Genomic DNA, 11,465 nt, shown 5'->3' with positions numbered 1-11,465 from the left:
GAAACCAACTTTTTGATAAAACGTTTAAAAAACTTAAGTCTTGGTTTACCTTGGCTTCCAGTGACTAACCATTAATGTGAGTAATTTTTCAGCATGAGGTCTCTAAACCCAAATTAAAAACCATTAACCATTCTTCTACTTTTGTAATATGGTTCTGAAAAGCAGGTAATTTAGGCTAAGAATGAAATTAACTATTCAGAAAAGACTGAAAGTCATTGCTTGCTTTAAAATGATAGTCTTTTTAGTTTTTACAGCTATAGTAGCTTTTTCATGTATCATCAAGTAGATTCATAAGTGGCCTTGATATAGACAAAATCTACTCCTTGCCCCCTTTCAATTTTCTGTTAAATTCTTCCCTGTTATATGTACATGGGGAAGCTACTGAAATCAATGAAAGTCATAATCAGTTAGTCATGGGGAAGGTCAATATGTTTAACATAGTGGTAGCAGTGTAAATGATTTTGGAGGTGTGGAAAAATTCAAGATCCTGAAGGGAAACAATTTAACCACAGACATATAAGTATACATTTTATTTTATTTCAAAAAATAGCAAATGTCTTAAGAACATGAACCAGAAAGTTATTAAAAGCTTCATAGCAAAATATTTAGCCAACTCTGTTACAATATATAGGCTTGAGGTTCTAACAAGTAACACTATGCCTCAATGCACGGAGCAAGAATGCTCTTGACACACAAACACTGCATTGTTGAAATATGAATCTGAAAATTAGAAAAGAATATTTCTGTCTTTCATCTTTCATGGTCAACTGAAGTACAACAACATCTTAATGTGTTTGATTCTTTTTTGGGAAAAGCCATTAAAGTAATTCCTGAGTATTTAGGTTAAGTGAAAAGATCAAAGATGACCAATTACCACCCCAGTCCTGCTTTGTGAACCAAGAAGTGGGCATAAATGTTATCCAGTATGGTTCCCATAGCAGGGAATACATTAATGGAATACATGAAAATGTCTAGTACATGCTTTCATGTATTAATTTCTTTAGCAATAACCTATAACTGAAACTGAATCTTGTTTTGCTCACAGAATACTTTGTGTTTTAAATGCCATCCCCTCATTTGCAAATCCTTCAAAGCACCTTATTGCAGCTAAACTATCACACTATAGCTATGCAAAGTGTTCAAGTCAAAATTATGCTAGTAGGGCTTTTACACTAATATCATTATAGCTGTTTCTGTACTTTCAAATATAGCAATCTTAAGTTTTGGGTACTGTAAATACAAATGATATATATTTACTTATTCTTTGTATTTTTGCCACATCAAGATACGTTACATCATATTTCTAAAACTTTGCTTTCATTCATCATGTTCATATTTTAATTTAAATCCCTATTTTTGTTTCTAAAATTGTTGTCTCATGATATGCTTTTGGTAACTAATCTCATAAAAATCTGCAAATTTCTAAGCTATGGCCATTGTGTTCTGCATATGATTTCCTTGAATTACAGTACTAGGTTTTACGGATGTAGAAAGGTTATCACATAAAGCATAGTTAAGAGTTCACAACACTCATTTTCAACTTGACCATTTACAATGAGTTCATAAAAATTATGTTTAATCTGTCCAATTTTCTTCTACACTCCCACCCCAACAAGTAAAATAACTTTTCACAATATTATAGGTTTGTAGTTACCAAGATGTATTAAAGACAATATCTATAACACGGGCCTGACTTTGGCAATTCCAGTACAACTCCTACTCACTTTTCATCCTAAACTGGAAGTACCATTGTTAGAATGTTGCAAACATTAAATTAACTGAAAATACAAGCAAAATGGGAGCTATAGTTCTGGTGCAGGCTTCTTGACTCATGAATGATGAAAGATAACATGCTAATATAGACTCAAAGGAGTAACTGCTTGGAGGAAACGGAATCTGTGGCACCAACATATTCTGAGTGATGTTAATGAACAATATTGCAGTTGCATGTTACCAAGACATAGAATTGTTGGCATTACAAAGATGATGATCTCTGCTCACATAAGCCAATTATAATGTGCTATAAGCATTTGGTAAAAACAGGCTTGTACCACTTTCAATGAAAAAGAAACACTTTTCAAAATGTTCTAAAAATACTTTATGACATCTTGTAAATTGTATTTTAAATATTAAAATCTTGTTTCAGAAGTTCCCCGCTTTAGGTTGTTACTCAAAAACTCATCATGTTCAAAGCTCAAATTATTATGAGATCTTGATATCATAAGAAGTTTTTCTTTATTTGTAAAGTCTTTTTTGACTGCAGCTTGAGGTACAAGTAATCTATCCATTGGGTCCTCTTTGTTTTCTAGTTTCATATATCCTTTACTGTTGCTGCGATCCAATCTGGGCCAGCTGGGATGTTTTCTTTGTTCAGCTTGGACAGTGAGTGTAGATGGACCCCTGTCTAAGTCCAAGGATTTTGAATGTGCAGACAGAAGATGCAATGATGTGTTGGACCCAAACTGTTTTCTGGCAGCACCAGGCGATAAAAGTTTTCCAGTGCTTGGTTCAAGAGTCATAGAAGATTTGAACTGACTGGATGGAGAATCCACAAATGAATTATTTCGTGGTAGTGCTGCACTGACACGTTTGTAGGATTCATTGGTATCAGTTAATGGAATGGCTAGAGAGTCCATTGACAAATTTCTAGACCGGCTTCTAGTGATCTCGGAGTCCTCAGTGATGTTGTCTATACTAGGTTCATCAATAACACAGTTATTCAGTTTAATTACAGGAAGTGTAAAAGCACTAATGGAGGATGATACAATTGATTTTGTTTCACACTTTATAGAGCTAGCATTTTTGTCATCAATAGCCTTGTTAGGGGGAGGGCAGAGTCCAAAGACTGAGCCAGAACGTTCAGTTAACAGAGGGGGTAGAAGGTTAGTAATGTTCTTGTCTTCATGTATGGCAACTTCATCTTCCTCAGCAGAACTATCTATTCGAAAACTACTCCTTCTAAAGCCAGAAAAAGGTGCAATTGTGTTTGCAGCCAAACACGATGCACAGGTGTTCCCACTATGCTTGAATTCACGTTCTCCTAATAAGCCTGTGAAGGCACCATTTAGTTGCTTTTGTTCCTTTATTCTTAGAGTGTGGATGTCTATTACAGTGGAATATATGTCTCTCATGTGTATGATTTTTGTTTCCTTGTCACGATTTTCATGTAGAATAGCATTAGCACAAATAAAAATAAAGATTCCAATGCCCATAGTGAAGGGGCCCAACATCTTCATTTTATCCGAGTGTAAATGCTGTTCAAAGAAACGAAGTATAACTCCACCTTGGTTTTGTACAACTTGGGTTTCATTTATTGACAGTGTAGCATCAGGACCTAAAAATTCTTCCTTTTGAGGCCAGTATCCAAGGATGGCCATTGCAATTCCCATGAATGAGATAAGCACTCCCAAAACAAGAAAGAATCCAGATGGGGAATAAAGACGGATTTTGCCTCTGACAATTACTACATCAGCTCTGGGCCGGCGTCTGACTGGCTTTTTCTCTTCAGGAGTTGGTGATGTGGCAAGATTTAAATGGTGCTGAGATCTGGCAGAGTCTTGCCTCTTTAAGGCAGCCAGGCCTGTTATTACTCCTCCAGTTGCTATCATAGTTCTGTATTCTGCCCTATTGAAAACAAACCAAGAAATACTCGTGTAAGCCATTTTGATAATATACATATAATTTTGTTAATCAGTGAGCATTTACATTAATTAAAATAAATGTTACTTTAAAAAGCCATTACATTTCAACAGCTCTTTCTAAATGTCAGGTACCAGATGTATAGGGCATTTGACAAAACCTTAAATTACCCTTTACCACAGTAAACAGATAATGATAGGGATCATAGTGGACAACCAATAAAATGTTAAATTTGGTAATGGCATTAGAGCCATTCAAGATGAAAACACTGAAAAGCGTTAATATAGGGCATCATTTCAGAACTTGTCTCCAACAACATTAACAACATTATCTCATACAATTTTCATTAACGTGTTAGAGCTAGAAAAGCTTTTAACAGCTGTGAACTACAATTACAGATAGTGTGAATACAAGCAATACTTAACATCATCTTTAGGACAATTATTTCTGTCATAAATTTTCGTATATTTTTAAACAAGTCTTTCCAACATGAATGCCAACTTATTATTCTGTTTAATAATCGTGGCATGCTAATGTTTAACTGCAAATTCGTTCTGCCTTTTCCATTGGCATCCCTCCATTCATATTTTCCCTCCTTAATTTCTTATGAGGCACAAATCAATATGGCTCAGTTTTGTTTCCTTCCTTCTTTCTGGATTAGTATCATCAAGTTTTTTTGAAGAATGTTTTCATTTTAGGCTCATCTTTCTGACTAGCTGTTTATATATTATGCAGGAAACTTCAATGAAGGTTTATTTAAAAAACTGCCGAGAACAAAAAATGTGTGTTCATTCATTAAATTTGAGGGTAGCCAAGGAAGTCCACAAAAAACGGTGTAATAATTTCTTGCAAACAAACTCTATTTCAAAATAATCTCTGAGGTTAAGTAATTAATGAGTGTTAATAATAGCAAATAATTCATGTGTAATTAAAAGATGTAAGAGTAGCATTGTGGTGAATCAGACATTGTTTAGGTAGATAGCTACAAAATGACTATTCTGGATGTACGTTGGAGGGCAAGCTCTAACTCCAAGAGTGATGTGATTTTTTAAACGGCATCAATTGAAAGCTGAGTGAGTTAAGTAAAGTGAGTAGCAGAACGGAACAAAACAAGACAAAGTGAGAGATATGGTTATTTTTAAACACAAGAGGAGAAAATCTACCTTTAGACCCATTGGCTTAAGTTGGCAATCATGCACAACTATGGTAAAAGTGACCTTCATGGTAACAAGAAGTAGCTAGCCATGTTAGTCAAAAGGTAACATGGGAAAGTCTAAAGGGAAGCAGACGGGAGGGCAAGGTGGCACCTTAAGGACTTTCTGAATACATTAGTCTTTAGGGTGCCACCCTACCCTGCCTTCTGCCTTCCTGGCAATAGTGAACCTAATAATAATGAACATCCTCATGAAATGAATGGGGAGTGTGTTGAAATGTCTGAGAATGAGGGCAATAAGGCACCATTGCAATGGAAAAGATATATGGAGTTCTTGTTATTAATTCATTGGCAAAAGCTTAGTCAGTGGAGGGAAGAAGAGATATCAAAGTATCCTATGTACTTCCCTATTAAGGGACAGAAAGCTCTCCTTCTCTGTCCTCTAGCAAGACACCTGAGTGAAAGGAAAAACTCTGGTAGTTTTGCTTTAGTGAAGACTGAATTTTGGAAAACAAAATTACACAATGGTTCAAAAAACTTTGAAACTTCAATTGGAAAGGGGCATCTAGCTACCTTTGATTCTTAAAAATCCTAGCTTCTGTAATCAGTGCTGCATCTTCATGCTGTCTTGGTGATATCAGTATGTTGTTGCCAACTGGCCCCTGGTTTCACAAAAATACATAAATAAAAAAGAACAGAGTCTAAAAACAAGAAAGAATTTTAGGTTCAGATTTTTCTTAAGATATATAAAAATAAAATATCCATTTTTAAGTATGCTTAGGAGGTTTCAGCAAAACATCGAGACTACTCTTTTCATCTTCTATAAACATTGTTTTGGATCTCTAAACAGAAATAAATATGAGGAAAAAGTTTTGCTGTGGATGAGGACGGCTTTTTTTTTAAGATGCAATTTAAACTGTGTCAGTTTTTCTATTAAAAATGAAGGGAATCATCCTAAACTACACATAAATTGATGGGTAGTCTAACATGCCACAGTTCATTCCATTACCTTTGTCTAGATTCAGGTCCCAGACATTCAAAGTGTGATTTTTAAAACGTATAAGCAACTTACTAGCATTAGCTCCCTCCCTCCTCATCTCCCTCCCCCAGTTGAATATGAAAGCATAATCACTGAGCGGTATTACTGAACATTTTATAGAAAATGTTTCTCGTTTATTGAAAATTAGTATGCACATTTTTTTTTTGCAAAGCTTGCAGAAGTACTATGTTAATTAATAACTGTTCATCAATAGTTTAGGAGATAGAAAGATATATGTATTCAGCTAAGTATAGACAGTCAAAAAGCCTGAGGATGAATCAATTCAGTCTTTGCATGTTAGTCTAAACTGCAGAGATTAAACTGAGAGACAACTGGACACACATTCACTTTTGGTTCAGGAAATGCAGCCACATGCTTGCAGTTGTGCAGGCCAGAAGCCAGGGGGTGCTAGAGCATGGCTCTCTGGCATGTAGCTAGCATGGGCTGTGTGTTTGCTTCCTCTTCCTGCTGCCCCACAACATATCTGGGATTTGGAGTCCAGCAGGACTCTGCAGCGTTGCTCATTACATCCTCTTCCTGCTTCCACGTGCCTCTGGGATTTGTAGTCCACAGTCATAGTCAGCACTAAATTTCAATAAGTTTAGCAGGGCAGGGAAGCTCTGTACTCAGGGGAAGAGGGGTTTAACCACACTCCATGGCCCTACACCCCAGCCAGGTTTTGCCTCAGGAGGCAGTCCCTGCCTCTCCCCACTCAACTCTTCTCTGCTGGAGCAAACAGTACAGCCCAGCTCCAGGCTGAAAAGCATGCTGGGATGCTGGCAGACTGTGATTTAACTTGAACCAGGAAGGGGTCTGGGGCAGAAGTTTCATAAATCAGTTTGACCCAAGTCAGTTAAGTCTGATACTACATTCAACCAGGTTTATCTTCAACCAGTTTATCTTCAACCAGTTTCTGCCATTTTTTTAACTGTGCACTGAACTTCTGTTCCATTACAGGTTTAAACCAGTTTCTGGTGACTTAAACTGGTTTATGTGTAATTTCTGTCCTAGCCTTGAAGCTATTTTCTGCTTCCTAATCACTGTTATTAACAGAGCTCTAACTACTTCTGTGGGATAACCTCTATTAGAAGCAGGCTCTAGTAAAGAAAAGGTCTAGGAATTTTGTCTGAATGACAGATGAATTCAACAGATGTATACAAAGACAATATTTCTTTCTCCATTCTATTTCTTTAGGTCAGTTTTTAATTACTCCTTATGTACTCAGGGCCAGAAAAATCTGTCCTCCTCTTTCTCTTCCCAGGTTTGTAAAGCAAATATGCAACTGAGCTGGCAAGGATTTATGCCTCACTTTTGTGCTAAATCTGAAATGGATGGATTATGATCTTTCATACATCACTACAAATGTAGAATAACTTCACTGTGGCATGGGGCCTGTGAAAGTGGCATGAGATCAGATTCTGACACAGATGGCTTTCTACACGTGCAATGGACTGCACAGTAACTGGCGTTACTGCGCAGCCCTGTCGCCATATGGTTATTTTAGTTGCTACTGAGCAGTAGCATTGGCATCAAGGTTCATGCCCAGCGACACTATGTCACCGTAGCAATGAACTACGGCACAGTGGCTCACTGCTATGGCAATATAGCATCTCATGTAGATGCACCCAGAATCTCTATTAGAAAGGAGACCACTGAGATCTTAGCTAACAAATTTCCAATAAGCCTTATCATTATATACAACAAAATATTTGAGCCATTTATTAGGATGAAACGCATCTTAATTTAGGTATGCTTTCCACAAAGTATATTTTATTCATTATAAAGCAGCATTATATAGGCACATGAGTTATCTTGAGGGTTAATGATGCAGCACTGATACAGAGTGATGACCACTGTCAAATGTGGCTTTCTAAAATAGCATTCACTATATAAGTTCTGTATTTCTTTTCCTGAAAGGTAAAAAATTGCCTGTACACATCTGAATAAGCAAATCTTAAGAATCATAGAAAACTAGGGTTGGAATGGACTTAAGGAGGTCATTTAGTCCAACACTAAAAGCAGAGCTAAAGCAGGTTCATCCCCAACTATATGATCCCAGCCAAGGATTTGTCTAGCTGGATCTTAAAAACCTCCAAGCATGGAGATTCCACAACCTGTCTGGGTAACATGTTCCAGTGCTTTACTACTCTCCTAATGAAAAGTGTTGCCTAATACCTAACCTTCCCTTGCTGCCACTTGAGACCATTGCTCCTTGTTCTGTCATCAAATTAGCTCAGCCAACCACTGGAAGAATACTCTTTTTGGGAGAGCTACAGTGACAGAGAAAGAGTGGTATGATATGTGAACCACCTTGCTCCCACTGCAGCTAACAGAAGTGTCATAACCAGGGTTTCTTTACATTTTGGCAATCTTTCATTTCTGTATTGATCTCTTGGGGCCTATGAAAGGTATGCTTGTCCCTTAACGAAAGGCTTATAGCTCTGCATGGTTCTGTTAAGGAAAACAAATGCCAGTCAACTAACCAACCAAAAGGCTTTATGCCATTTGTAAGTTGCTATGGGGCCCTCAACAATGGGCATGTCTACACATGCATTTAGGCACACCTACATTTAATGTGCATTAGCTTAATGTGCATTAAGGTGATTTAGGCTCACATCTACATGTGCACTTTAAAGCACATTAATACCGTGTACGCAGACTGGTGTGGGTCTAAAGTTAGTCCCAAGTCAGTTCATACACAGTGTTAATGCGCCTTAATGCATCTACATGTGTGTTAATGTGCTTTAGCTATTCATGCCTAAATTTGATACCTGCTTTTGCAGGTATCAAATTTAGGTGCAAATGGCCTAAAATCGCCATTTTTAGATTTTAGCTACAACTGAGAAATTACAAATACTGGAGTTAGTTTGATGGAATTTGTAGCTGACTGACTCAGGATTGAGAATGTTTCTGTTATGTGGGCTGGATACCAATCTCTCTACCACTGGATACAGTTTATAGGTTTCTGTTTCACTTGTAACTGCAGACTAGTCAGCTGTTAACCCCAGAGCTAGGATGCTGCTAGCTTTGGAGATGCCATACTGTGTACTCTCAGATTTCTGAAATGTTTGGAAAAGGTATCACAAGCTGCGGTTCTTCTCAAGTCCTGAGCAGTTGAGACGATGCACACTATACTTTATGGTTACACTACAGAAGCTGAGAAATCAGAAAGAAGATCAAAAGAAAATGTGTTTATGCGAGCGTGCCAAAGCACGGAAGTGCAAATTATTTGTTAGATCCCTATATAGAGCCAACAGCCAAGAGAGGGAATAGGTTAGATGAAGAGCACCAGTGAAATTTCTGTTGTAAGTCTTAAAACTTTTGCTTAAAAGCTATTAGTAGTATTCCAAATGCTAACTTCAATATTTTGTGCATACATACAGACATGCTTATTTTACAGAGAAATGGAATGGTATTCTCTCCATGAAAACTGACTGGGACCTATTACCACCTGCTTCTCAGGATTTTAAATGCAATAAACCAGAGGTTTAACTCTTCTTATTACTTTCTGAAAAGATCCACAGCCCCAGCCTGTGATAAAGCAAAGAAATACACTGAAATGCACAGAGAAGGGACGTGTAACAGTGTTGTATTGGCTCTGCATCCCCTTGTTACATCAGTAAAAGGTTTTAAATAAAATAATTCTTAAGTAAAAAGTTTAGATAAAAGGTTTTACTGCTGCACTGGCAGTATTTTATAAGAGGCTCCAATGAGGAAGATTTCCTTTAGCCTTGATAACTCTGTGTTCTAATAGAGACGTGTGCTTCTGGAGAGAGGTGTGAGAGCTGGGGAATCTGTTCATTTGTTTGCCTGTAAACAGATTTATCATAACCAAGGATACAAATAACAGGAACAAGGAAATTGGCAAAGCAGTTTAGCAAACAAACTGATATTAAGCTGTATTTTTCATGAAATATTTATAATTTGTTCCTCAGGGTTAAGTACAGACCGTCAAAAAGCCCAAGGCTGAATCAATTCAATCTTTGCAGTTTAGTCTAAGCTGTGTAGACTGGACTGATAAGCAAGTGAACAGACATTCACTTTTGATTCCAGAATTGCAGCCTCATGCCAGCAGTGGCCCAGGCCAGAAGCTGAGGGGTGCTAGAACATGTCTCCCTACTCAGCTGGAACGGACAGCATGGGCCAAGGCTAGCCCACCTACCCGGTGAGGCGAGGTTTGCAGGGGAGGTGCAAAGCATCCCGGGATGCTGGAGAACTGTGAGTTAACTTGAATCTGGAAGAGATCTGGGACAGAAGTTCAATAAACTGATTTAACCTAAATCAGTTAAATCTGATAGTACACCCATCCAGGTTTATCTTAAACTGGTTTCAGCCATTTTGAAAGTGGTTGATGTGTACTGAACAACTTGTGTGTTACAGATTTGAACTGGTTTCCAACCATTTATACTGCTTTATGTGTAATTGCTGTCCCTAGCCTAGGATTACACAGAGGATATGAAGGAACTGATTCACTTGGAACCTATCCCAAAGGTGAATAATTGTTCTTCTGAAATAATTATATAAGTCCAGACTAATGTTTGCCAGTCTAATGCTAGTATGCTGTAGTGCTCTGTGGTAGTTTCCATAAGACTCAACATCCTGATTAACTATAGCTGTTTTATAGAGGAACAGGTTTGTTAATATAGTGTGGCCCAAGCTACTGTAGTTACATGATTAATTTTTGCCCATGAAGGCAAAGTGTAATTATGTTATACCAGATCTTTTCTGGGAGACATAACTGAGTAGCATCCAGAGAGGGAGCAGCTCTGCAAGAAACAGAAACTATCCCCAATTATTTTTGCTTAAAGTATCAGAATTTTAAGTAGAAGCCCATAAGAGCTCCTTCTTTGTCATCAATGTACAGGCAGTCCTTGAATTACGTTTTGAGTTACAACGTTTCGCATTTACAATGTTTATAAATTGACACCCTGTTTCAACTTTATGACATCAGTTTTTACTTTACAACGTTTGATCCGAAACCACTTCATGCCAGTGAACAAGTTTGGTGTGTCACCCATCTTCCTGGAGAACATCTGACCAAACTTCCTTGGACACTGCCTTTAAGAAAGCAGACAAGACTCCAGAAAAACCTGCAGCCAAGACTCCTGAGAAGACTCCAGACAAGAACCCTTCAAAAAGTCCAGCAAAGTCACTTCAAAGAAGCCTTTCCAAATCAATATGATTGCTATTTACAATAGAAATACATTAATGCAGCTATATTACTCATCTATAATTGATCAAGTACAAAATTCTGGGGTATTTTTGGTGAAAATAGGGTAGCGGGCCTTGGTTCAGGAACCAATCCCCCATTTATAACATTGTTTCCTATGGGAAAATTGGTTCCGAGTTACGACGTTTCAACTTAAGATGCAGTTTTCAGGAACAAATTGTGTTGTAAATCCGAGGACTGCCTGTACTACAAAGCACCTTCTCATAATTCTCCCTCTCAAAAAAAAAAGAGAGCTGAGTGGATGGATTAAAAAACTGACAAGAAAGGGAAAGAAAGAAGCAGTTTTTGAATACATAATGAGTGAGTGATGTTTTAACTGATAATCAGCAAGATGAAAGCATATTAAGTGTAGTGCTAAAAACCCATTCATCAGCAGCCACTTTAAAACCATGTTTAAAATGTTT

General features: G+C 37.5%; 1 protein-coding gene across 1 annotated transcript in view; it reads right to left on the bottom strand.

The window, feature by feature from the left end:
* Positions 1-578: 578 nt before the first annotated feature.
* TMEM200A (transmembrane protein 200A) overlaps positions 579-11,465 on the bottom strand; it is an 84,888-nt gene continuing 74,001 nt past the window's right edge. Inside the window, exon 2 of the mRNA XM_006029178.3 lies at positions 579-3,624. Coding sequence (XP_006029240.1) covers positions 2,130-3,608 — 1,479 coding nt within the window. The 5' untranslated portion in view covers positions 3,609-3,624 and the 3' untranslated portion in view covers positions 579-2,129. The remainder of the gene's footprint in view (positions 3,625-11,465) is intronic.

Source organism: Alligator sinensis, unplaced genomic scaffold (assembly GCF_000455745.1).
Source record: "Alligator sinensis unplaced genomic scaffold, ASM45574v1 scaffold889_1, whole genome shotgun sequence".
NCBI classification, from domain to species: Eukaryota; Metazoa; Chordata; order Crocodylia; family Alligatoridae; genus Alligator; species Alligator sinensis.
This window is presented reverse-complemented; position numbering and strand designations above follow the sequence as displayed.